At 45.4% G+C, this 27,757-nt stretch overlaps 1 protein-coding gene across 1 annotated transcript in view; it reads left to right on the forward strand.

The window, feature by feature from the left end:
• The window catches only part of SEC63 (SEC63 homolog, protein translocation regulator), a 1,285,673-nt gene that overhangs the window by 1,020,902 nt on the left and 237,014 nt on the right, over positions 1 to 27,757 (forward strand). The window contains exon 18 of the mRNA XM_069606555.1: positions 25,195 to 25,296. Within this exon, the coding sequence (XP_069462656.1) occupies positions 25,195 to 25,296 (102 nt within the window). The remainder of the gene's footprint in view (positions 1 to 25,194; positions 25,297 to 27,757) is intronic.

The raw sequence follows: 27,757 nt of genomic DNA on the forward strand, positions 1-27,757 counted from the left end.
AGGCACCAATCCTTAGTGGAGATGAGAATATAGTCCATATTGGATTGACGCATGGCCCGCTTGAAAGGTCGGTCAAACTGGTTTATCACTTTGTAACCACCCATTGGCTGCCCTGAGCTTCAGATTCACAAACACGGGCCATCCTAATGGCTGACCAATGGGTTTTTATGGTGTTACTTGCGACCAGGTCTGGGATATCCCAGGCCGTGTCCTCCTCTGCAAACAACCCTTTAATATCACTCAGGGGTGCGAACTGTGCATTAAAGTCCCATGCCAGTATGATTACAGCCACATCATGCACGCTGTTAGGTTGTGAATCTATTCTGTTGTACACCATGTAGAGCGAATTTGCACAGTCTGGGCTATTCACTCTATTATAGATGTTAAAGAGAATGATACTTTTTGAATGACTATTCACATTAACTTCACAGACGTCCGGGGTGTTTAAAAAGGTAGGTCTGCATTCACTGTAATAGAGAGTGTCTATTCGGGCGGTAACACCACCAGATGGGTGGCCTTTAGTGCCTTTGTGCGCCAGGGCTGTGTATTTGGTAAACCCCTTGGATCTTTACCAGGTTTTTAGGGCGCTTTCGTTATAATAAGTTGTAAAACACGTTTGGTAAAAACAGCTGCAGAGCCTTGCATCAAAAGGGCTCCCCTGCCTACATTATTAGATATTTAAGAACATATGTGGAAAGCTCAAAGCGCTTGTTTCAATTCTTCAATAATAACTGTAGTCGTAAGAAATAAAGTTCATTGTTTTACTTTGAACAACAGTAGGTAATATTCAGGAAGATATTTTCTTCAATATTCTCTTAATACATGCTTGTTCCTTCAACACTTAATAATGCCCTACAAGTGTTCATGGAGACACTGACCATATGCAAGACATCCCACATGTCCAGAACATGTCTTATATAAATATTATTTTGTATAAACCCCTGTTCGTGACTAGGGGCAGACCATTCCCCCCCCCCTCCACCCCCAGACACCCCCGTCCCCCACAGGACAGTGAATGGTGCGGTTTTGTCAGTTATTTTCTAGGCCCGCTATATTCCAAGAGAGCAGGCTAGGACACTCAGTAAGTGAGCCAGCAGGAGTGGCTCCACCTGCCATCATCAGTCGCTGTCCTCTAGGCTCGTGGTAGATGGTTGTGCTGACTGCACGCCATACACCCGTTTGGCTGGGGGATAGAATTGGCTTTTACACCCGCTGTCAAAGGGGGCCATCGCTCCCTGCAGAGAAATTTTTCTAAGTCTCACCCGAATGTCTTTGTAGTGCGGTCGTCAGTGCTAATGGTGTCGGTCTGTGGTGGTCTTGCTCCAAGTCCTATGTTGGAGGTTGCAGGGGGAAAAGATGTTAATTCCACTGATAACTATCCACTGGCTACTGCGGAGCGAGTTAACTCTATTCTAATATAGTCTGTGCTCATCATGGCCCCAGTCTGCACCCTGTTTTATACTACCAGGTCATCCTTGATCACTGATTTACAACCTCTCACAAAGCGGATCCATTGTATGTACTTGTTGGTAAGGCCATGCACTGTCTCATACTGCCCACGACCAAGCTTTTGTGCAGGTAAATGGTCCGATCTACTGGGGCGGAGGGGAGCCGGTGGCGTTGGACACTGCTCCCTTTCAAGGGTGGCTGGGTGCTAAACACAGTCTGCCCTGCTCTTAGTCCTAACACAGCGGTCGGGAGCCAATTATGTGCCCCCTGTTCAATTGGTGAATGTATTCTCAGTAGGTCCATTTCCATCAGTTTGGGTATAAGTATTGCCAGTGTGAATAAAGCTAAACTTCTCATTACTACCCCCCCCATGCAATCTCTCATTTGACATCTGCTTACCAACCTCGCTGGCCCCCTTGGGAAGCCCTCTGCCTTTCCCAGCCCCTAAAACGCATGCTGCACTAGCAGTTTCAGTTGCTGGCGCTTCGAGAGAATGACAAATAGTGCTTTTAAAGTTATCAGCTCTTCCATCATGGTCCCCATCTCTTCTCTCAGACCATATAGTTGTTTCTGGAGATCTAGTTTGTTCTTGGACAGGAGCATGATGTTGCCAATGGCCGTGGAGACTGCTAGAATTGGGCAGACTTTTGAGCATAGGGGATTAAGAGTGCTAGAGAGCTTTTAAAGGGTGTTGCTCTGGGTCCCCGACCCACCAACTGTCACGTCCCGAATAGCGCACAGCACGGAATAACTAAGAATTGGCAACTCCATTTTCCATGCGCACCCGTGGGTCGTCTAGGCTGTCCTCTGGCGTCCTCTCAGTGAGGGAGATATCAGTCGAAATACCTCTACTCTCATATCATTAGTTGGGATGGGCCCCAGGGTTATCTCAGCTAGTATGGTATATTTGTTTCCCCGCCAATTGTTATACATGTCTGAGTATTTCATACCTTGCTACTGGGTCTACCCGCTGGGCCTTCCTATTGGGCAGTATGCCCTTATCCTGGAATATTGCGTAGGATTTGGCTGGTTGGGAAGTACTTGGTGCATGAGCAGGTGTGTTTTGTATCCAAGTGTATCCCTAGAATCTGTACACTTATACAACTATTGCTACAACTATTGCTTAGTAAACCTCTGCTAGCATTCCCAGCTGTACTGTCAACTACTGGGAATGGGTGCTCCTCCAGTTATACCAACAGATCTTTAATTTCCCCTATGAGCTTATTGGCCTCCCTTACTGGTTTTAATATATCCACTTCCTCTTGGCCATGCCATGGGGCGAGAGGCCAGACGTGGCTTTGCACTTTATTGCGGAGGCCCTGAGCACCTAGTGACCTGGCAAGAATGGACAAGGGAGTAAGATGTGTAGGAGTATGCAGGAGGAGCAAAATTGCAAAGTGCAAATGTGCGATGTGTATGCAAGGTCCTATAGTGCTATGCAGCGCTAAGATGCTAAAGAGCAATTGCCAGTGACCCAGTGAACCCAGAGAGAGAGAGGCAGAGCAGGGAATAGCCCCACTTCAAAGGTGTTACTGTTTTCTAATTTCTAGTAAATAACACTACAAATGGCACTCAAATTCAGCAATTAAATGCAGTTGATTGTCATGATGCCTACCTCCAAGGAGCCAGGTCCGACCCAGCAACCCCAGAGGCAGGCATCATTCCCCCCAGGGAAGTGCCAGCGGGCCCAAGCTGGGGCCCTTTGGACACAGTCCTGGCGCCTTAGGCGCCAGGCTCATGTTGGACCCCTGTCCTGGCGCCTTAGGCGCCAGGCTCATAAAGCTAGACATGTGTTCAAGTGTTTTAATGTGCACTTACCTGATGCAGACCATGCTGCTACATCCAGGCCCTCTTGAGGCCTGAATGGAACTACTTTACCTGTGGGACTACTTTCCACCTGGGTGTGGTCGGGGAAGGTTACATACCTGATCGGTGGAAGGATACATACCTGGAACTTCTTCCAAAGCTATTTAAACCATGCCCGATCAGCAACTCACGCTTCGCGTTTTTCTGTTCCTCGCAGCTGGACGCTCACCGTTTCAGCTCCTGCATCTGGACTTCAGCCACGCCTGTCAGCATCCTGGGTCACCTGCAAAGGGAGATAAGAGAGAATTGGAGAGAAAGAAGACCTTACCTGCTAAAGCTGCATCACGGAGACATCACACCGACGATCCTGAAAGGGAAGACATCATTTTTAAAAGCATTTCGCTTCGATCGCTGCAGCGCTGCATTTCACTCACCTTTCCTGGGCACCTCCATCTTCAGCAGCGATCATCCAGATCCGCAGCCACTTCCCAGAGTCTAGAGAGAAAAAGACAAGAACACAAGGTGAGAGAAGGAAGGGAATAGGAAAAGCTCAGTTTCCTTCTAAGACTTACCTGTTGGGTCATTCCCATTTCATTTCGGGTCCTGCCGCTTCCTGGCATTCCGGACCCCGGCCCCTATGGGGAAAAAAGACAAAGACATTGAATGAGCGAATGCAAAGACATTACCCGAACGCTCATCCAGAACTTACCTGTCATTTACTGGAACTGCACGTTTCACTTCGGGTCGGCGCCATATCTCCGGCATTCCGAACCCCGGACCCTAAGGGGAAAAAGACATAAGCGTTAGCGCTTGCTGCAATAAGACAATGAACATTATTATTAAGCTTGAACTTTTGAACTTGCTACAGAACTCTTACAGCGCCTTACCTGAATAGTCAAGCTTATTTGAACTCCCATCAAACCTCAATCCAGTGAAGTAACTGGGTTTCAACGCGCCCCTGCATCAGAAGCAGGATGGAGAACTCATCCTTCCAGACCCTAAGGTGAGACTTCACGGGGAATCGTGGAAGGGTATTGAGGAGGGTTGGAAGGGAGTGGGAGGCTTGAGCATTATTCCGTCAGTAGGTAATACTCCCTTTTCACGCACAGGGGAATATTCCTGCGAGCCAGAGAAGCCAGAGTAGAGGGGCCCTACCTGTCCATCATCAGAGTCCTGCGCTTCACCATTGAAGAAGCATCAGCACTCGAAGCCAGACCTGCGCCTCCGTGGGAATCAGGTGAGCGTGACATTGATCAACCGCTATAACTCACGGGATATGATACAAGGTTATATTTTATTTATAGCGCACCTATACGCAAGTGCAAGGCGCAACGAGGCAAGGGAAGGGTACAGTGGAGGGGGGTGGGACAAGACAACAATCGTACTATCCTCCATGACATTGAGATTGTGCAAGTGCAGGGGGGAGGGAAGGGGGAAAGTGCAAGGGACAGGGGAGGCGTGGAAAGTGCTAAACACGGGATCAAAACAATGGTGCAGCCAGCAGGTGGCAAAATAAAAACTGTTCACTTTTAAAACTATTGCGAGCCATTCAAATACCTACAGCACATTAAAACAGTTAAACTCAATAAAAAAAACAATTAAACAAGACAGTGATGCTGCCAACTAAAAGACTAAGCAGTTCAGGAAGCCCTCCATGAGGCGGGCAGAGTACACAATTCAAAGACCCCAGTGTGGGATAGTGTTGAGGGAACGCTTCGACAGCTTAAGGGGCAGCCATAGTTGGACACCCCCACTCCCCCAACCCACTGTCAGGGGTGGGCTACACTGCCCCCACGTGTCAAAGCGAGTCCGTTCAGATGCAGTTCAATTTCTGTAAAGACAATCTCAGTAGGGCCTCAGATTAGTTTAATGAATGCAGTAGAGTGACACTCAAATAAGGATCGAATAAAGTTAAAGGAGGATGCAGGGGAACAGAAATGTTAGGCAAATATAACTAGTTTAGAGAACAGGGACCTACTCCACTAATCTCCACTGTGCCTCGCTCCGAGTGCTTTGCAAGCTCAGCAACCACAAAATGGCCAGAAAAGCCCCAGCAATGGGCAAATTCTGTTTTTTTCAGGTCAGTTTGGCCCTCCGACCTCAACACTGGCTGTAAATAGGCTGGTACATAGCCCATCAGCATGGGGCTCAAAAAGGCGCACCAACGGCTCCAAGGGAATCTTCTGTCTCTCCAAATGACTAGGTTGGCTGTGTAGAGATATAAGCATGTTGACAAACTCGTCGGCCTCATGAGTTCTCGGGTAGACGGGGCTCGGGACTCCTCGCTCACAGAGACACTGCCACTGCAGTGTTACCCTGCATCACACAGGCTGATACACAGGGAGAAATCTCAGACTTCAAAGACAGCAGGTTGCAAACTGCACTGCATCATAGCACAGAGCTGCACAGGACCACAGGAGACGGCACAACCGCACTCGGGTGCTAGTGATTTCAAATGGGCTTGGCGGCAAAGTTTTCGCCAGGGTCGGCAGTATTGCACTATTGACTGCATTCACAGCAGCAACAGATGATAAACGACGGCAGCCTGTGATCAGCAGACCGAGCAAACAGCGAAAACAGCCCGTTCCACTCTGCTTTGTGTAGGTGTGAGTGTTTATAGCCCCCAGGTGCAGCTGGTCAGTAGAGTCCCCCCTCACAGGGATAGACTGCAAAAAACAGCCCGCTCGTGGCCCTGCTATGCTCCTTATTTCTTTCATCACACTTTCTTCAGGACCCAATAATTAATTCAAATGAATTTGTTCATACAACCAGATTGGTGACTTGTTCAAAGGCTTGGGCCACTGTGTGTCCTTTCAAGTTCCCCTGGCTACAAAGGCTCCCATTGGAATTCCAATTGACAACAGATCTTTTTAAGGCATTTGAACCTTTTTGAGTTAAACGTTAGAGCGCTTATGAAGTGTAGCACATCTATTTGAACTATTATATATTGGCATGTTGTATATGGTGCATGTTTTGATATGAAAAGGGTTATTGGCACGTGTGAGTAGTGAACCAACATTAAAATATGTAACATAGTAAATTCCTCCTGTGTGGATAAGTACAGGGGGTTGTTGCCTACTCTCTCTTCTTATGCACAGTGACAGATATATTTCATTCATTCTTTCATTTTATTGAATTTATAGAGTGCCTTTTACCAAAGGCGCTGAACAATAAAGTATAAAAAAAAACAGTACAATTCATAATGTTAATAATTGAGCATAGTTACAAGTTACATCAGAAGAGAGAAATCAACGAATTTAAGAGACAAGAGAAGGTGAGAGATTTGTTTGGAAAATACAAAGAGATGAGGCGGAATGAAGTGAGAGGGGAAGAGCGTTCGTGTTTAGGTGCCAGGTGCGTAAAAGAGTGGAAACGAGACGAAGCACAAAGAGGCTTATGAACAGTTGAAAGAAATCTATTCTGTGATCGTAAGGTGCCCAAAGAGGCTTTCGATCGAGAGTAAGGTTTAGAGATATGGCGGGGCCAGGCCATGAGTGCATTTGAAAACAATTGAGAGAAAGTGATGAAGAAGAGATTCGAAAGGACGTAATGAAATTGGGAGTAGGGATGGTGTGATGGAGGTACGAGGGAGTAAGGAGAAAAGGAGACGAATAGAGGAATTATAAATAGAATGAAGAGGAAGAAGGTGGGAAGCAAAGAGCCCAAGCATTAAAGATGAACACTAGTCAATGTGGGAAAAACAAGAGAAGAGCAGGAGTTTCGTAGCATGAAAAGAAAGATGGGGGCGAGCACGACGAATGTTAAAGAGCATAGCGACAAGAGTGGGTGATGGAAGAAATATGAAGGGAAAAGGAGAGCGAAGGATCAAAGATCACGCCCAAGTTGCGCGCTGATAGTGAAAAGGGGAGAGAGAATGGGGGAAAGAAGAGCAGGGGGGGGGAATAGTAGTGGCAGGAAAGAACAGAACCTCCATTTTTGTGGGATTAAGAAGTAGAAAAGGAGGACATCCAGTTCTGCACAGCAGAAAGGCCGATTGAAACACAGTGAAGAGCAGAATCAAAGGAGGAAACGGAGAGAAATACCTGGGGGTCATCAGCATACAAATGAAAAGAGAGATGGAAGAAAGAGATACGGTCAGAAAGGAGAACCGTGTAAAGGGAGAAAAGAGGCCTGAGCCTTGAGGGACACCATAAAGAAGAGTGAGGGAGAAGAATGTCGAGCCCAGGTAACGGAAGTGGTCTGTTGCGAAAGATAAGAACGGAACAATTGAGAGCAGACCCGGAGAAACCCAAGGTGGAAAGAGGAAATAAGGAGAGGATCCATGCTTTTCCTCTACCTCTATTTCTACCACAGCCCCTACTGGGGAAGTATATTGGACACTCCCCTAGGGGAGGAGGAAAGGCTCTGTGAGCTAGAGGTGATAAGAATCACGTCACTGGTCCCTATTCAACATTTCACGAACAGTCACAGGGTAGTCACTTACCTTTTTAGGGAATTTCTCATAATTTAAGACGTCTTCCCATAGAATATTACGGGACAAAGACTATAGTGTTATTTGTGGTTATGGTGATATCATTGCCAAGTAAGTTCCTTCTGGTATCCATTGAAGGAGGAAGGCAGAAACCAAGCTGGAAAATCGGAAGGACTCCACAGGTTCCACCACCATAGGCTCGCAGAGGGATGGCTGGAGACAGTCCTGCTGAAAATACTGCAGTCGATCGGCACCAGCAAAAGAGATATGCATACCAGCCCCAGGAAACCCCACTGAAGACCAGCTACTGGATGTAGCCCAGAGAAGCATCCTCACACCAAGGATTTTGTGTAGTAAGCACATGGGTGGCGGATGCAGAGGGAAGATTTTCAGGTGGGGATTGGGTCTGGCTGGCATTTGTTTCTGCCTCTGTTTGTAGATTGATAGTTCCAGATCATTTCATGACCCGGACCTTGGGACTCTCAATGAAGGATGTCCTCCCTCCAGCAATTTGTGATGATGAAGGGGCTCAGCAGATACAGCAGTCTTCCAAGTGATCAAGCAAGGGTCTGCAAGCAACAGAGGAGAAACAAAGGACTGCATCCTAACTGCTAACCGCTCAGTGGCCAAGAGCAGCAGAGCCCAGAGTGCAGATGTCTCACAGCCATGTTGCAAATCGGCAGAGTAGGTATGGAGTCCAGTTCGATAGCCAGACACAAGAGCAGCCCCCTCCTAGGATACAGTGGGCCCTTTGAACTAGACCATATTCCTGTCCAAGAGATTCTGAAGGGTACCAAAAGTATATGTGGGACGGCGAACTACCAGTGCCTGCTGGAACAAGAGAGGGTACTTCATCAATAGGCTTTCTGTGTTTGACAGAGGCAGAGCAGCAACTTTGCTTTGGTGTTGAAGAATTCAGACAGAGTTCTTGGCATTCCTATTGACCCTTTAGACTGCTAAGGATCAGGATCAGTGCACGATTAATGAGAGTTCTGGGCTAGGAGCCTGCCCCAGCCAGTTATCGGAGGTCTTGCAGCACTTAGATTTGGGGACCAGTTCAGTTCTGCATGGCCAGCCAAACTCCATTCGTGCCATCACTCAGGAAGTGCTTGTGGATTACAACCAGTACCCAATTTCATAGCTCTCCTTTTGTATGCTCTATTCAGTATGAAAGAGGATGACCATATTTGATTATTCCGATCACCTAGCAGAAGGCCAATAATGCCAATGGTTTGAGAAGGCCAGGCTTTAAAACAGTGAGGTAACCAATTTGGCCATATATAGCAACCCTGCAATAAAAACAAAAGGCATAAAATACTGCCCCATTACAAAAAAAATAGAATCTTTTTTTAAAGCTGCCCTGCCACCAGCATATTAGTCTGTGAAATTGTCTGGAAGAGAAAACACACCTAGGGAAGACGAAAAGAGCCTCCTGTACTGGTAGCCAGAGGGAATAGCACTACTCCGAACACTATGGGGGCAGTGGGAGGGTCCTGCACGCTCAGCCCTGGGGACCATACGAGTCCAAAGAAATTACAGTGGTGCACGAGGATGAAAAAACCTTGCATACGGAAGGAGGTAGGGAACAAAATACAGTCTGAAAACATAGTATTGGTTTCATAGAATGAAACAAAAAGCATCAAAAACTAAAACCTTTCCTGACAATCAGACTTTGAGACTGAATAATCCTGAGCGTTGGGAGAACCCCAACTATATCCAAGAAACCTTTTTTTGAAATAGAATGATAAGCAAAACTTTGGGCCTCATTACGACCCAGGCGGTAAGGGGTTTACGGCGGCATAAACAGCGCCGACCCTTACCGCCTGATTCCGAGGTCCCTTAGCGCCATGGAGGATTTAACACCTGCTTTTAGCAGGTGTTAAAATCCATGGCGCTAAGGGACCTTGTTGTTAATTACGCCACCGTAATTTACGGTGGCGTAATTAACGCCTTCCCCACTCCCATTATGCCCTATGGGGCAAAAATGGGAATGGGGAAGGGTAAATGGGTTAATGGGGACTTACCGCCCCGCCAACCTCGGAATGGAGCGGTAAGTCCGCCAACCACCATGGCGTAAACATAGTTTACGCCATGGTGGTAAAGGTACGACCCAGGCGGTAACTTACCGCCTGGGTCGTAATGAGGCCCTTTGTATCAAAGTTTTAATACCGCTTTTCCACAGCACACGCATGCCCACAGACACTTGCATACACATGTAATGTGATTAGACACAGCCTTACACAGCACAAGGTTTTACATGCTGCAAACTGATCGATGCACAAACGCATGCAGAGGCATGTGCCCATACATAGGCCTGTACATACAAACATATGGTTATAGGCCACACAGATGTGCACTAGGCTTGTCATCGAGAGCTGCCAGTAAGTGCCACAGAAAAGTGCACAAACCCGCTGTCTCCCTCTAAGGATTTTCATTGTGTCTCACCTTTGCTGGTGTGCCTGACCATACAAGGGCCTGACCATACAAGCAGCAATCTTAACATTCAAAGACCCGTCTCCACTTTATTCCTCCAGCCCGAGGAGCCCTTGACAGCACAAAGTACATTAATGTGGACAGGTTTATGGATAAGAACTCAATGCCACATGGTGTTGAAAGCTTGTCAACTGCTTTTACGACAGGTACAAAAATGAAGCGCAGCCAAAATACCCGAATTGTAAACGAGGATATGGATTTGGTAAGTAACTATTTCTTCTGGGGGGGCGTGGCTAGAGAGCCATGGAATAAGCCATGTCTCTGTGCGGCTCCTGAGGATCCTTAAATATCCTGTTGCACATGGACGTCTAAACGAACGTGTTATGGCTACAAACCAAACTACTGCTGTGGGAACATGTGAGGCACCTAAAGACCGTGCCCAGATGAAGATCTGTGCGAAGAAACCGCAACTAGGACAGAAAACGTCTGTCGCAAGTCCCGAGTACAAATCCCCAAGATGGCACCCGTCATGAACAAAGGATAATGATGGACGTCTGATACGCGGAGCAACACCGACACAGGACTGGTCCAGCCCGTTGGAGCGGATGACTGAAACCGACGCATAGCTGCACTACATAAGGATACCCAAGCCTGTAAACACAGTGACCCATGCAAATTTCTGGCAAAGAACGCACACCAGGATTCCTTATTACTAAGACGGATGCGGTGTGAGGGCAGATGGACCCTCCTGGTGAGTCGTGCAGCTGCTGGCACGTTGAAAGTGGCCTGGGTTGACGACCCCAAACTAAGCTGCACGCTGAAGGAGACGCAAGAGGCTCTGCAGCGATGGATTGCATCACTGGGAAGGGGTGCTGTTGAGGCAGCGTAGCTGGGCGAGTTGTGCAGGGCACACTGCGCTCACGGCTCCGCTGTGGCAACCCCTGAGCTCGGCAGGAGCAGGGTGGCTCAAGTTAAGCATCTAAGCTACAAAACAGTGAGAGCGGGAGGTGCGAGCGAAATTGACAGCCAAACAGGAACCCGGAGCGCACAGAGATACATTGTGGCTGCAGCAATGAGACACTCGTGGTAAGCGCGAATATGCGGTGAGGATTGCTGCTGGACATATATATGCACTGTTCGTTCCTGAAGGTGGAAATGAGCGTAGGTGGGGGCGCATGAAGAGGAGTCTGACACCAATGGATGGAGGTTCATTCGCTGAATATCTCCGCCCGGGGGCCTGCATTAAATATAACAATAGCGCTTCCTTAATAACAAGCGCACTGAGTCACAATCCTTAGCGGCTGCCAAAAATGTGAACCAGTGAGCCCAGCTGTTAGACCTGTGCCTACAGGCAGACAGTTCATCCTGAATGGACAACACATTGGGCAGGAAGGCGGACGGCAGGCCCAAATAATAAACATCATAAGACTGCGGGGATACATGCAGTTGCATGCCAAGACTAAGTGGCCTGAGGCACAACAGCCGTACGCTCGGACCGAGCAACTGTGCTGGGGTGACAAGGACCACTGCTGCTGATGGCCCATTTGACCCTGCAGCCCCAAGCAATTGGCGACACATCACAGCACTGACGCACAGCAAAGAACAGGATACAGGGCTAGTGTTGAAGCGAAAAACCAGCGAACTAAAAAGCGCACCCTGAAGCTGGTACATGGAAAAGTGGTGAGTCTGTGAAGAAAGCAAGCTGAGTGACCGCCTGCCATAGGGCGGGTAGCACGGACACTGGAACACTGAAGTAGGAAATCGGCGGACGCACGAAAGGGAGACCCAAGCGCATACCCCTGAGACCCGGTGGCATACACTGAGCCGAGATAGCAGAGCAGACAAGCAGAGAACAATAAAGGCAACAAGATCTGTTCAAGGGGCAGGATTGGACACTATATGGGGCAAAGAATATCGAACCAATAAAAAGAAAGTAGCAATAACACAGCAAGGATAGGGAAAGTGCGCTTGCACCTAGGAGGAAGCGGAACGGGCGGGCAACACAGCTATTGTTAGGGACCCATCCCACAATCAGAAACTGGACCTGCATGGCACAAGAAACTACTGCACGGCTGCCCTGGGAGGGGACTACAGTAAACAAGGGATTACCTACCCCCTCGAGAATAGGCCCAGAAGCGCCAAAGCTCCAGAAACAAAAAAACCCAGCCTCATCATAACATCAGAACGTCCACAACCCAGCTGTGCACACACTAACCCTTACAGCCTAAGACTACGATACAGGGGACTGGCAAATCTCTGCTGAGTACTTAGTGGATATCGTACTCCAGGTACCTAGAATCAGAACAAGCCTAGGTCCCAAGATGACATCTAAACTTCCCAAGTCCAAAGGGAAGCAACCCACACTAGAGGAATTCACGAAAACCCTGCAGCTGACAGAGGGGGCTAGGAATAGAGATAAGAACCCACAGGTGGATACAACCCCAATGTGCAATGACCAGCAGATCCTGGATGCAATCCTGGACCTAAAGGCGATGTGGGAAAGCAAGCTGGAGGCAGCCACAGCTGAACTTAAAGCAGCGCTGGAGCTCAAAGTGGGTGCAGTACAAGAGGAAGTCAACCTACTCAGACAAGATATACGAGCAATAGCAGAATGTACAGATGAGCTGGAGAATGAAGTGGCCACAAACACGACAGCACGTGCATCTCATGCCTCGGAGATCCACATACTGAAGCAGCAAGTTAGCAATTTAGAAAACCGAGCAGAGGAAGCAGAAGGGCGCGACCGGAGGAACAATGTACGCATAGTGGGCCTTCGGAAGGGGAGGAAGGCCCTAACCCAACGGACTACGTTGAAACCATGTTGCTTCAGGAAATGGGAGGCGGGGCCCTCACTCAAAGATTTGCGGTGGAGAAAACACAGAGCGCTCACAAGGAGACCCCCTCCTAAGGCCCCCACGCCCCCAAGGCCAATCATCATCATCATCAAGATACTGAATTATCGAGACAGGGAGAAGATCCTGGAGCACTTCCGGAAAGGAGGCACTATACAAAGAGCATCTGCGACCATCCCGACGTACCCAAACTATACACTTCTAGTTTAAAGATGGCGACTGAATTATGGGACTGTGAAGAAGAGATACCGCGACGCAGGTCTTAAATATATACTGATGGTACTCAGCAAAACTGAAAGTGTTTCATAAAAACAAGACTCTGTTCTTTGAGACCCCGGAAGATGCAACAGAGTGGTTGGATGCCCAAAATTGCCCAGAGGGAGCAGACGGTCGGAAAGAGGAGGGTACGGGTAAGTGAAGCCTGATCCTGAAGCCGAGGTGCTGTATATACTGTGACTTTGGGACTTGAATATAAGATTGGGTAGGAATGTGTCGGAAATGAGGGGCGATGGATTGAGCATGTATTATTGAATGTGCATAACATAATGTGGCAGATATCAGGAGGCGCGGTGGACTCACTCTTATACCCCAATAGATTGGATAGTTGGGTTGCCGGTAGAGTGGCAACCCCCTGCTGTGTCCCTAGTATCGTCATTGCCGAATAGGTACTAAATGCGGGTCGGCCTGAGATCCAGGGATGGAGCTGGGCATCAGATGGGAATGGGAAGCGTAGGGGGCGGGGAGGGGGGGTGGAGGGTGCGTTGTGGTGTTCATAGAAGAGGGGGGGGAACGTTGGGAGCTGGGAAGTAGGTTGGGGCTGGGAGAGGAGGGGGGATCCTGGGGAAGTTGGAGTACAAGGGAGGGACAGTTTAAAGTTGAGGAACGAGCCTACAGACCTGAGCGATGGCCTACAAGCAAAACCTGAAGACCTGCCCAAGGAGGGGCGGGGAGGTATTGGATAATGGGGGACCGCAAAGTAATAACTTGGAATGTTAGGGGGCTCAATAGTTACCTGAAAAGGAATAAGGTTATGATGTATCTGCGCAGACAGAAAATAGATATAGCCCCAATACAAGAGACCCACCTCACGAAAGAAAGATTAGAGGTTATCCAGAAGAAGTGGAAGGGGACGGTTGTCGGCGCAACATATTCGGTGGAGGGGTGATCTGGGTAGCGCCGCATGTCCCATTCCAGTTATCACAGTCCACAGTGGAAGCGGATGAGAGGATGGTTGCAATAAGAGGGCTGGTGGAAAATAAAGAAATATGTATCATAAATACTTATGCCCCAAACCAGGACACGGTAGCATATTTTAATACCCTGTACACCAAATTGAGCATGTACTTTGGGGGGTGGGAGGGTGATTTGGGGAGGAGACTTTAACTTCACACTAAATCCAAAAGTAGACAGATCTGATAGTAAAATAGACAGACCCACCCCGGCTGCGAGGGTGCTTTTGGATCCCTTTGAAGTTGCGTTTTCTTTTGTTAATACCTCACTTTCCGGCTACAGCACTGCGAGCTCCGAGCAGCTCTTGTTGTGAACACGAAGCTTCCTGGAGGAGGCCGTGTGGGACACCACCACGTGACTTGTCACGTGACTTGAGAGGACCCATTTAAACAGCGGTAGAGCACCCTTGCGGCGTTAAGCCCTGGAAGGCAGTAAGGGCTGGAGTCGCTGTTTTGCTGTTTGGCTGTGAGTAATTTGGTCTACTGCTACTAACTCTTAGGGTACGGGGTGGAGAGTCGGACTCTGGCAGCTCCACAAGCCGTCGGGCGTTCCCCACCCTGCAACCGAGTGCTTATTTTAAACCCATTTTCTAAATGTGGATATTGTAAATAATTACGCTTCTAAGCTGATGAAATTATAATTATATCAGAGGTTGCGAGTTGTTCTCCCCTCTGGGTTTAATTTAAACACATGCCTTTTGACATAACTACAGTACATAATGATTTGGTTTTTATATTAGTTTTGTCCCAGCCATTTTCAAAAAAAAAAAAAAAAACTTGTCTTTCTGCTACTTAGAGGTTGCGAGCTGATCTCCCCTCAGTGTGTTTTTTTCTAATCCAATATTTTTTAATATATTTCTTTTCTGTTTTTTTTTTTTTTTTTTTTTTTTTTAATATGCCCGCACTTAGAAGCGGGTTTGAAACTATTGTGAGTCAAGCTACTAAGATAGTAGAGGTTCAAGCAGGCACCCCGACTCATTGTGAGGCGCGTATTAGCATTGACCACATTGAAAATATGGCTGCCTCGATTTTATTGGTTGAAAATATTAATGAAAATTCTAATATTACATCTGAAGGGAGCCCGAAGGGATATTCTACCACAGATCCTGCAATTTTGAATGTTGTAGCTTTGACTGAGGTAAATGTTGACATACCAGACAGAGGATATGGGGGCTAATAGGGATATTCCGGACTCCAGACAGGAACTTACAGATGAGGAATGTCTTCACCAAAGTCTAATTGGTACTAAAAGGGTAGTTCGGTATCATGCTTCCACTCCTCTTCAGAAGAGGATTATTAATGGAAAATTACAGGCAGGGGATAATCAAGGCTTGGATTCCTTAATATGGAAGGGGAAACAACTGTGTGGAACTTTGCAGTTCACTCACATTTCGCCGGCAACATTTATCTTTGGGAAGGATAATAAGGATAAGGTGCAGTGTGCCCTCGATTCTCCTCAGTCGGGGAGCTTTAAGCAGGCTGGCGGGAGGGACCAATCTAATGAGACCCCCATTCGTTCTAAGCATAATCTTAACCAACCCATTGGGGAGAGTGATTTGGATGATTCCTTCTTTATTACGGCAGATGCTACAGGTCATTTGCTGAGGGAAATTGTTGATCTAGAGATACCAGTAGGTAGATTTTTGTCCAAAGACAAGGGGGTGAGGAGCTTATCAGAGGGTGCGCCAATTGATACACTCTCACAAAATAAAAATACTCCTATAATGTGGAAACAACAAGAGGGTAGGCACCTATCCCCCATTAGATCGATTATAAAGACAATCATACCACCTATACATAGTAAGACCAGCTATACTCAAACAGATAAGGAAGTGGATTTCTTACCCATAACTGTAGATCAAGCTACCGACCCTCAGCGAACCATATTGGAAAGTCGTGTGGTAGCCGAAGATAAACCAGAATCTCCTGGTTTGAGGAGGGAGGAGAGAGGAGATTACCTGATACCACTGCTATCCAATTTACACATTAGTTTGAATTTGGCTTTGAAAACCCTAGGTGAATCCCAAGAGACTATTGGTTGCTCTATGGTAGGGCAACAAGCGGCTTTTAACCAACTGGTGACTCGTCTGGCTTTCTTGGAGGGTATAGTGGAGGGTAGGAACATTAATGAACAGATTACTAAAGAAAAGAGTCTATTTGATAAATATAGAGAGGAACAAGATACTAGGTTAATGACCATGGATGCTAAGATTACTACTCTATTGGAAGTTATGCTTACAGGAGATCGCCCCATCTCGTCAAATATAGTGGTAGAGGATCTAGTCTCCCAGGGAAAAGGAGATAATAAAGCTAATAATGAAAACTATGGAAAGGAACTGAGCTGTCCAGATAGTCCTTCGGTCCTTCTGGATGCCATAATTATGGCGGCAGAAGGGCTTACTCAAGAACAGGACGCGGAAAATTCCAGCGCTCAGATACAGGCAAGAGAAATGATAAAAGAGGGGGAATGTTTAAACATTAGTAGTGAGGGCTCAATAATCCCCCAACATACTTCTCCTAAAAAAGGGCAAAAATGTAAACAAAAGATAAAATATAGAGAGGAAAAATTAGCAGTCCAGGTATTAGAAATAGGTTCAAACATGAATAATGATGTAACAGTTCTAGTAAATAGCTCGGACTACGATATAAATGAGGTGCCCCAATCCCCTGTCGGTAGACGAAAAAAGACAAAAAAGCAGGTTAGGATGTCCAAAAAAAGTAAAAACATGCCTAACATAAAAATTAAAGGCAGAAATTCGTATCTCAAAGGAATTAGAAATATCCCGCTTCAGGAAGAGCCAGACGATAGGGGGAGTCATAAGGCTTCTAATAAGGAAGAGGGTCAGGTCCGGGGGGGAGCCTATTAATAAAGACTCCCTGCCCAGGGGGGAAATTAATACTGACCAAAGTAGGGAGGAGAATAATATACTGAAAGTTGGCCTAGAGCGCATACAAACTAAACAAACAAAGATGACAGCTTTTGGCAAAATAATTAGTACTAAACATGCTAGAACATCTGTAGGCACACAACAAATTGGGCACCCTACTATTTCCCAAGAGATTCCAGCGATAGTATGTCCCAGTACCACCCCCTTACAAGGGCTGATGGCGTTAGCTGAGAAGGGGATTGATTTTACTATTAATAATATGGGAGATACCCCCCAAGATATACATTTTTCCAAAACCCAAGATTCTCAATGAAAAGGCTGTGTTTAAATCTAGTGCGGATCACATAAAGAAGCAATCTATTCCGGCCCAGCCCCCTATAAAGACCTGTACAGGGAAGATACTGGGTTGGATCAATAATAATAAGACAGATTCGCAGGTTAATTTAAATAGAACTTACCTTTTAAGCCTGTTTAAAAAGATTCCCTTATTACGAGCAATAACAACAGATGATATAGATGCCATCTCTCTACCTAACCATAATAACCATCGCATGTTAAGTCGTTTCCATTCAGTGATGGTAGCAGATGTGGTACGTGCTCAAGAAAAGAATCTTAACTCTTTAGGTTATGATCTATCTACTTTAGTAGATGACAAAGAGGTTGATAAGTTTCTTCAATATAAGGAAACAGATAATATCCAAACCCAACAAATCCCACAATTAGGTAATAATAAACTAGAAAACTTTGGTCCAGGGTTGGCTTTAATTTCTAGCCTTCTAAATAGTGGCCAGGATTGGTCATGGTTACAGACAGCCCTTAAAACCTTGGAGACACTCAGACAGGATAGTGGGCGTCCCTAACAGCTCTAATATCGATGTGATTTCCTGGAATTCATGCGGGGGAGTACATCTCAACACGTTTTTGAATAAAAGGGATAATTATGTGCACCCCTGTATTTATTTTTTTCAGGAAACCATGATGCTGTCTGATATATACATAGAAGGTTTTTATACTTTTTCTTCTTTAGCATCGCGTGGACCGTTGGGCAGACCTAGTGGTGGTCTGATTATTGCCATTGATCGTAACTTGGGGTTTCGCGGGGAGGTGATCTTTAGGAGTGATTGGCTTTTGGGTATTATTCTCACCTCGGAGAATGGGGTAGAGCCGATCCTCCTGTTGAATCTTTATTGGAATCCGTTAAAAGTGGCTATTGATGAAGTGGAAGATACTCTCAATACGATTCTGGGAGGATGGTTTGAGAAAGGGTTTGGTAATCGTATTATCTTGGGAGGGGATTTTAATTCTGCCTGTGCTGAGGGTTCCATATTAAATGAAAGGGGGGTGATTCCTAGATTGCTCCTTCCACATATCAAAAGAGGCATACGGTGGGATAATTATCTTGATCATTGGGATTTGGGTCTTTTAGATCATGCTTGGGATTGGAATTTACCGAAATTTACTTGGAAAAGAGGAAGTAATAATTCTAGAATCGACTTTTTCTATGTCTTAAATAGCTGGAAGCAAGCCTGTGGAAAATTGATACTCATGGAGGTAGAATTGGGTGATCATATTCCCTTATGTTTTTCTCTCTCCATTCCCAATGTGGGTAATTATATTAATCCCACGCTGTGTGGTCTAAAGGCTGGAAATAATGGGAGAAGGGTTGTATGGAATAAGAAAATAATTACGAAATTTAATAACCTGGTTTTGGGGAACCTATCCCGAAGGCTGCCTCATATCACTAGAGGTGAAGACATCGATTTGGGGGGAACCTACTATAATATTGTCATGTGTGTATAAAATTAGTAGCACCAGTGATAGGGAGGTCATTAAACCTAGGACGAGGGTGGGTGATTCCAGAATTCAAACCTCCAAGCGTAATAAATACAGTGAAATTAAAGCCTTGAAGAAATTGCCCATTCCTTTTTTCGAATTACAGCTTAGAAAGAAAAAAATTATATAGAAACACAAAAATCTGATCAAATCACTGAGAATGGATCAATATCATGAAGCACACCAATTGATGATGCATAATCTTTGTAAGGGCAGAGATGTTAAATTTTGGGCAACTATTAACTCTACGCTCATGCCTGTAAAAGACAAACTTGACTGCCCGATCCAAGCAGAAGTGTGGAGTGCCTTCTATAAGCAAAAGTTTGCTTTACCTGTTGACTTTACAAGGGAACAGGACTTGGATTTAGGTCCCCCCATGGTGGAGGACTGTGGGTGGGATTTAGAGGATATTAAATGGGCCATTAATAAACTTAAACCTTCTAGAGCACCAGGCCCGGATGGCATTCCCCCCTTAGTCATAAAGACATCCCCTGAAATGTGGGCTGAGTTGCTCAAACCCAAATTTGATGATATTTTCAAATACCATACTATTCCCAAAACCTGGGCCCAGAGTATTATTGTCCCTATATTTAAAAAAGGGGACGTTCTTAATCCCCAGAACTATAGACCTATAGCCCTTTTAGATGCAGCTAGTAAGGTCTTTGGCATTTTACTTTTAAGGGACATCAATAAATTTATTAGAAGGAATGCTTGCTTCAGTAAATTTCAGGTTGGCTTTAGAGAAGGTTTGGGAACAGACCTGAATGGAAATATTTTGGCTCATTTAAGAGATACAGTCCATCAAACCAAAATGGGCGAAGTTTATATGGCATCCTTGGACCTCTCTAACGCTTTTGACGGGGTCATTAGAGATAGACTGTGGACTAAAATGTTAGCAATGAATTTTCCACGTAAGACTGTTCAACTCTTGGCTCTATTACATAGAAATACCTCTGTCAGGGTGCGCTTATCTTATGAAGGTTCCCTTTCTGATGCCATTGATACTGAGGTGGGCGTTAAGCAGGGCTGTTCACTTGCACCCACGCTCTTCAACCTGTACGTCAGCGATGTGGAGGATATGTGGCGGGATCCTTCCATCGCTCCCGTTAGGATGGGAAGTTTGGTTATCGAGTGGATGGCCTTTGCGGATGATTTCATTCTTTTTGATCGTACCCCACGGGGTCTTCGTAGAAGGATGGATATTTTCTATCAATATGCTATGATGAATAATCTTTCCCCCAATGCATCGAAATCTCGAACGATTGTAATCTCCAAGAAGAGAGTTGTCAAATCTTATGTCTGGAAGATGGGGGACAATCCGGTGGAACAGGTGCAGGCCATAACATACTTAGGCTATAATTTTTCAAACAATTCTAGCCTAAAGATGTGGAAATTGAGTCTTGTAGAAAAAGCGTCTAAATTAAAGACTCAAATGAAATTTTTGAGGGCTAGAGTATGTACATTTTCGCTCCTACCCATTAGACGTTTCTACCTTGCTAAATGTGAGCCGGTTTTTTTATATGGTCTGGATATTTGCACCAAGGATATGAGTTCCTATTTAAATGTGGTTCAGGGAAAATTATGGAAGGAAGTAATGGGCCTTTCCATGGCAATCCCCAATGCCATTATCCGGCATGAACTATGTCTAGTCTCACTTAAAGCCAGATATTTGTGGAGACAGCTTTCCTTTTTTAGAAAAATGAATGATCCTCTTATAAATACCCTGTATGAGTGGTTGAATAGGGTAATTGAATCTGGGTCAGTCCAATCAATTAAGGGATTCAGCGATAGAATGAATTCTCTATTATATACTTTAGGCTCTAGTTTAGACGACTTGGTGCAACGACCTGGCCTAGTTAAGAGACTCTTATTCAAGGCGGATTGGGTGGATACAGTTAATGAAATAGAGTCCTATGCAACCTATAAGGAATATGCTAAATTTGTACATGCAAGGGAATGTATCCCCCTTTATCTACTTAGATTCCCCTGTTATAGGGCGAGAACTACATTTATGCGTTTTAGACTTAACCAGATGCCGACCCTAGAAAGAATTCATCATTGGATACATAAAGAAAAGGTGCTTAATTATATTTTACCTAGCCTTACATGTCGTTTTTGTGGAGAAACTGACATGTTAGAAACTCTTAAGCACCTCGTCCTAACATGTGTCCATTTTGGGTCGAAACGAGCTCTATACCTCAATGATAGATTTGATGAGGATTTAGAAATGTTGAAAAATTTGTTCTGGAGTCGCTGCATGTGGGGTGTCAATATCTCCCTAATTCTCGCATTGAATTTATTGCTCCAAAATATAACGGAGGAATTGGAAGCCAAAAATAAAGAATTGTGTAGGTATCTATAGGGTAAAAACGGGTAATGATATTAACAAGGCATATAACTTCTATGAAATTTGATTTTATGGCTGGGAATTTCTTAAGAATTTTTTTTTTTTTAGATGAAATTTTTTTTTTTTTTGTTTCCTTTTCTGTATGGTACGATAACATTTTCTCCATCTTATACATCAGTGTATTTTTATATGCTTATGTATTGGCTGTATGAAAGGTATAAAATGTGGAATATTTTCTTTTTTTTCCCTTTGTGTTACATGTTGTATAAGGTTTTATGTAAACTAATACAACAATAAAAAATAAAAAAAAAATTGTTGATGGACTTCAGGTTTGAGGATGCATGGAGGATGCGCCACCCGCAGGACAGACAGTATTCACATCACTCGGCCCCACAAAATGTACAGACTAGGCTAGATTATGTTTGTCACACAGGAGCTGATGGCAGAAATAGTACAGATATAATACAAGGCAAGGGTCCTATCAGACCACTCGCCATTGGTCCTAATATGGCAATACCGACCTCCAAGAGTAAGGATACCAACGTGGCGCCTCAGAGCTGAGGCAATAAGATACAATGTTCAGGGAGGACTTGAGAGAAGAAATAACAAGTTATTTTGAGACAAATACTAGCAGTGTTGAATCGGCTGGTACGCTGTGGGAAGCCTTCAAAGTGGTAGTGAGAGGGATAGGGACTACACGGGGGAGGGATATTAACAGAACTACAGGAAGCGGAAAGTGAGTTAGACAAAGTGATGAGAAGAGAGGGCAATACTAAAGAAGATACTAAAACCATAATCAGGCTGCAACAGGAATGTGCAAGACACTGGGAGATACTGTGCAATCTAAACTATAAAAGGTATGTAGAGAGACAAAATGTGGGAGGAGATAAACCAGGGAGGGTGCTAGCATGGTTATATAAAAGCAAGACTCCCAGACCAACAATCAGAGTAATAACGAAGGAGGATGGGCGTGTAGTGGATCCCCAAGAGGGCGTGAATCGGGAATTCCTAGAATACTATCAACAATTGTATGAGGATGAAGGGGGAAGCAACCGCAGGGAAATGAGGGAAACACTGGAAGACATAGGTATGCCACGAATTAGCGTGGAGGAGCGAGAGGATTTAGATGCCCCGATTACCCTGGAGGAATTAGGGGAGGTGGTAGTGCAGCTATCCACTAGCAAGACTCCGGGGGCCGATGGACTCCCTAGCGAATTTTATAAAATGTATAGAAATGAGGTGCTGCCCCTGCTTTTAGCTATGCTTAATGAGGCATACGAAGTAGAAGGTTGCCAGAGTCCCTGAGAGAGGCGATTATCGTAGCGCTCCCTAAACCCAATAAGCCTGGCAAAGATTGCGGATCATTCAGACCGCTGTCAATGCTCAATCAAGCCAGCCAAATGCTCACAGCTGTTCTGGCAAACAGAATGAGACCGATTATTAACAAACTAATACACCCAGACCAGACCGGGCATGTCTCACATAGAAATATAACCAACAACCTTAGACGACTTCACCGAGTTATAGAACATGCAAAAGGGGAAGCGGGCGAAATTGCAATTGTATCGTTGGACACAATAAAAGCCTTTTACTCAGTTAAATGGCCTTAGCTGATTGCAGCCCTGTCCAGTTATGGGATAAGGCCTGGGTATCTTAAATGGGTCAAACTGCTATACAGCGCACCGCTGGCCAGGGTTAAAACGGGAGCAATATCTGAGAGGTGGCAACTTAGTAGCGGTACTAGACAGGGATGCCTGTGGTCCCCTATGCTGTATATCTTAGCATTAGAGCCCCTGGCAATATATATCTAAGGCAACAGTATGACATAATATGGATAAACATAAATGGGGAACCGCACTTCATTTCCTTGTACGCTGACGATATGCTGTTGTATTTACAATACCCTGAGGAAAACCTCCAATATGTTTCGAAGTAATGGAGCGATTTGCAGCTCTGTCTGGCATAGCGGTGAACCCCCCAAAATCATGTACATTTCCGCTGGGTAGGTATGTTGGAATCATACGAGATAAATTACCAGTTTTACAAATACCGTGGGAGATCAACTCGTTCAGATATCTTGGGATAGACGTCTACGATACGGTGGAGGCAGAGCACACACATAATACTGAGAAAGTGGTCAAGAGCATCGAAAATAGTATGACGTTTTGGGTAAAGCTCCCCTTGGCGATGATGGGAAGAGGGGCAATGTGAAAATGGTAGTTCTGCCGAGATTATTGCATTATTTCGGGAACATAACATATCTGATACCAAGATGATTTTTTACTAGGATGCATAGCATATATAGGGAGTTTCTCTGGCATGGGACGAGGAACAGAATCACCCTTTGGAAGTTACAAAATTCGTATGATAAGGGGGGTATAAAACTGCCAAACTACGAGATCTACTATTTAGCGAGCCAGCTACAATACGTGGCAAAATGGCTATCAGAAGACCCAACCTCAGAATCTAGGTTGTTTAGACAGACTGTGCCCCATTCATCCTGAAAGAAATGATATGGTTGCCCAAATCAGATATGGAAGAGCGCCCAGAGATGATGACATTGGGGTGGAAAATATGGCATAAGACCTGTCAGATAATGGAGAACCCGTGTTCCCCGCATGTGCCACTGGTTGCATTGACGGGAAAATAGGGCCAATTAAGGAAGATGATCGGGAAACACTGGGAACCGATCGGGATAGCAACAATGGGTGACATATGGCAAGAGGGGGAGGATAAAGGAATTTACAATGTTGTTGGAGGAAACGGGGTTGCATACGGGACAATATATTACATATCATAGGATGGTCCGGCGAATCAGAGACATGGTCCAAAATAGTACTGGAAGAGCAACCGGACACTGCCATAGAAACAATATATGATATAGCAAAGGGAGGGCATGAGATATCCAGGATATATGAGCTGGTGATGTCCAAAGTGGGAAACGAAGTAGTACAACTAAGACGGGACTGGGAAGAGGAAGTGGGTGCCTCTATGAGTGATGGGACGTGGGAGCGGGCCCAAGGGTACCACAAGAAAGTGTCAAGGAATGCGAGGCTACAGCAAATACAACTCTACATAACCCACAGGGCTTACGTGACACCCCAGAGGATAGCTAAATTTAAAAACGCAGAACGACAAATATGCCCCAAATGCGGCAAAGAAAACACTGGGATGGCGCACATGTTCTGGGCATGGCCAGAAATTGAGAAATTTTGGGGAGAAGTAGCCCACAGATTAGAGGAAAAAGGGATTAAGATAACTGTTGAAAATAGCATGGGCATGTTTGGTAGGGGGTTTTCCCAGACCACGTAAACTTTAACATATAAGTAAACTAAAGGATTTGGCGTATATACTCACGAAGCGTAGAATTGCCATGGGATGCAAGGCATGTCACAGACCTAGGATAGAAATATGGTGGAAAGACCTTCAGAAATGGGCAGAAGCTGAAACTGCAGTATGGCAGGAAGCTAGTAACATTGTAGGGGCCTGGAAACATTTAATAGCCACACTGTTTGGGTCCACTCAAGACTGGTTGAGTGACCAGGACCCAGCAGAGAACACAGGAGAGAGAACCCCTCTGCAAGATGAAGAAGCGGATTGCGAAGTAGTGTAGGCTAGGGTGGGGGGGAGGGAACGGGAGACGCAGTAGAAAGTGTTTGAGTTGCATAAAATTCAAAATATTGTAATATGTACTGCAAGTTTTGTTGGTTGTTTGTTTGAAATAAAATCAATAAAATTGTTTTTAAAAAAAAACGATTTCTTCTGCACTGGTTGTATTTGGATCATAATTGTTTTTTTTACGTCGCTTGAGGACATATTGCATGCTATTTGCTCATTTCATTTTCTTTGCCTTGGAACTGAAAGCTTACATATGAGAGCTAATTGGTGGCTAGTCAAATGTCTTTTTTGTCTTTCTTTCCGACAGGAGTGGCAAGAATTGCAACAAAGCATACAGAGAAAAGAGAGAGCACTTTTGGAAACCAAATCAAAGATAACTCACCCTGTTTACAGTCTATACTTTCCTGAGGCAAGTGATTTGTTTTTTTGTGTTCCTTGATTTGGTGTTTGTTCATTTCATTTCAAAGTGCCCCGGTTAAGCATGTTTAATGTGCCGATTTGATTCAGCAATCTATGGCTTTCTACTGAGGATCTCTCATTTGTCTTGATAGGCTATTTTTAGTTGACCTTTGAATAAAAGGTCATTGAATTTAAAAGGGAATTTTGGAACCAATGATGTTTACAACTGCTCCTGTTAAAATTGTCAAAACAATGTTTTCCTAGTTGATCCTTTAAAGGAATACTTTCCTCGCATAGCTTCTTCATGTTTTGAAATGGCTGCATTTTCACTTTTTATACTGAGACAAGGGGTTTGAAAGTGACTCGGAACACCACCATTGGTTGCTGCTGACATCAAAGGTGGCTTGACAAGTATCCATAAGGCAACGTACGTGCCACTGTACTCCATTTACTTCTTTGGTCTGTGGGGCAGTTCAAATTCTTCTTTTGCAAACACCTCCCCAAATGTTTAAGGTGTCTTCTCCCTTGGTCAGGAGAAGACTATGGCTCCTGTGCATCTTGCTAGACCATATGGTTGTTTGGATGTGAGTGACTTAAGGTCTTTACCCTGCTGCATAAAGTTTATAAAGGGGGCTGTGGTTTGACAAAGCGACATGCCTGCAACACTCAAAGGGTAAAGAGCAATCTACCTCAGAGGATGGGTAGTCCCTGCTTTGCCTGGCCAAGCAGACATTCGTTAAAGTAAATAAAAAAGGTTTTATTAGAGCAAGTTTTCCTCCTCTAAGACCTAGGCCTTCATGTGGTGCTATCATGCCCACACACCTTGCACAGCTCCCTGGAGGACTAACCTTTTCTCAAAGAAATAGGCAAGTAGTACCTTTGGGCCCAATCCTTCCTAACAACGATGACCCCTGGATTGGATAGTGTTGAATGCACATTGTGCAGAATATAATTGCCATGGCAAAGACGCATCAGGACATAAATGGGGATCGATAAGTAACATTTTCATTGTTCATTAATTATCAATGCATGTTGCATCATTTTCTCTCTTCTGGCTATACGGGCTGTTAGGAAAGATTTTCTTTTAGCAACTTTCCCTCCATAGTTTCCTATGGAACCCCATTCTTTTTGATCTGTTTTTGGTCCTGTCCTGACTTTTTGAAGGAAAGTAAAGTCCTCGTCTTCACTTCCCTTTTTGCTCGCATATTATGGCAAAACTAATTCCTTCAGACTATCAGTACTGAGAAACTTTGTTTCTGATGCTTGTTAATCTGCTTAGAATCACATGCCGTGCATATGGTCGGGCATCCAGTGGTAACCGCGGAGTATTGCATCTCGTCTTTCGGGGACCAAAAAGGGACTTTGGCATAGGTGTGTCTGTGACACTATCCCTATCGTGACGTGTAGTGTACCCAAAATCCCTCATGCGCCAAGGTCCCTCATATTGTTTTTTTCTGCCCAGATAACTGGTCGCCCTATAGCGGAGCTCTTACATAAGAGACATTGTTTATCTTAAACCGACTTGTCGGTTATTCCCCGTTAAGTCACTTCGGTCACAAGAACATCTTCGACGAAGACTGCGGGGGATTTGTCTACGGCGGTGGATTTCGGCACCTAAAATCCGGCGGCTGAAGCATCCACATGGTCGGACCCTCTGGCCGGCCCTCACAGTAGGGAGAGTGGGGTCGGGGTGGCCATATTTCCGTTATGTCTTTCCTCTTTACCCTCTAGGTTTGGTCATCTTTCCCTTTTGCTATGTAAAGGAGCCCTTTTAGGTTCTGCCCTAAGTGTAGGGTCAGGTACCCGTGGAAGGACGAACACAGGACGTGCCTGTCTCCGCTTAGATCATGATGAGAAGCGTGCGTGGCTTATAAACTCCTTTGGCCTAAGACCTTTAAGGAGCGCTGTGTAAAGCGGTGGGCCGCGTATGGTATGTCGCTTGCGGGACCTTCTTCCCCCACCGCCACACCTGCCGAAAGTGACGGGGGAACCTTCTATGACCAAACATCCGTTGCGGATGTGATGGACCTTGAGACGGACACTTCTAGGTCCTCCACGCCCGTCCCCGACCCTTCAAGGCCTGACACTAGTCTCGCTTCAGGGACAACACCCGGCGATAGGGGTGTACAAAAAACGCATTACACTAAACACACAACCCCTCCACCTATTTCGACGGGTACATCGAAAAAGGTGAAAGCGCCAGCAGGGCCGTCAAATCTCAGTGGATTCTTCTATCGTCCAGATCAACAGCCTTCCCCGCATCCGCAGCAGCGTTTTGCGACTGGGCATTCCAAAACAAACAAGGGTGCTACCCCTAAATCAGGTTTACATGTTGAAGCGCAGAATTCCGACGCTGCGCCGTTCCCGAAAAGCCTGGTAGGCCAAAAGTTTACGACTAGGCCTCAACGCGAAAAACCAACCGCTAGGCCCTCCAACGTCGCGGTAGGCGGTAAATCTACCGATAGACCTTC

This window comes from Ambystoma mexicanum, chromosome 4p (assembly GCF_040938575.1).
Source record: "Ambystoma mexicanum isolate Mex_15411 chromosome 4p, UKY_AmexF1_1, whole genome shotgun sequence".
Taxonomy (NCBI): Eukaryota; Metazoa; Chordata; class Amphibia; order Caudata; family Ambystomatidae; genus Ambystoma; species Ambystoma mexicanum.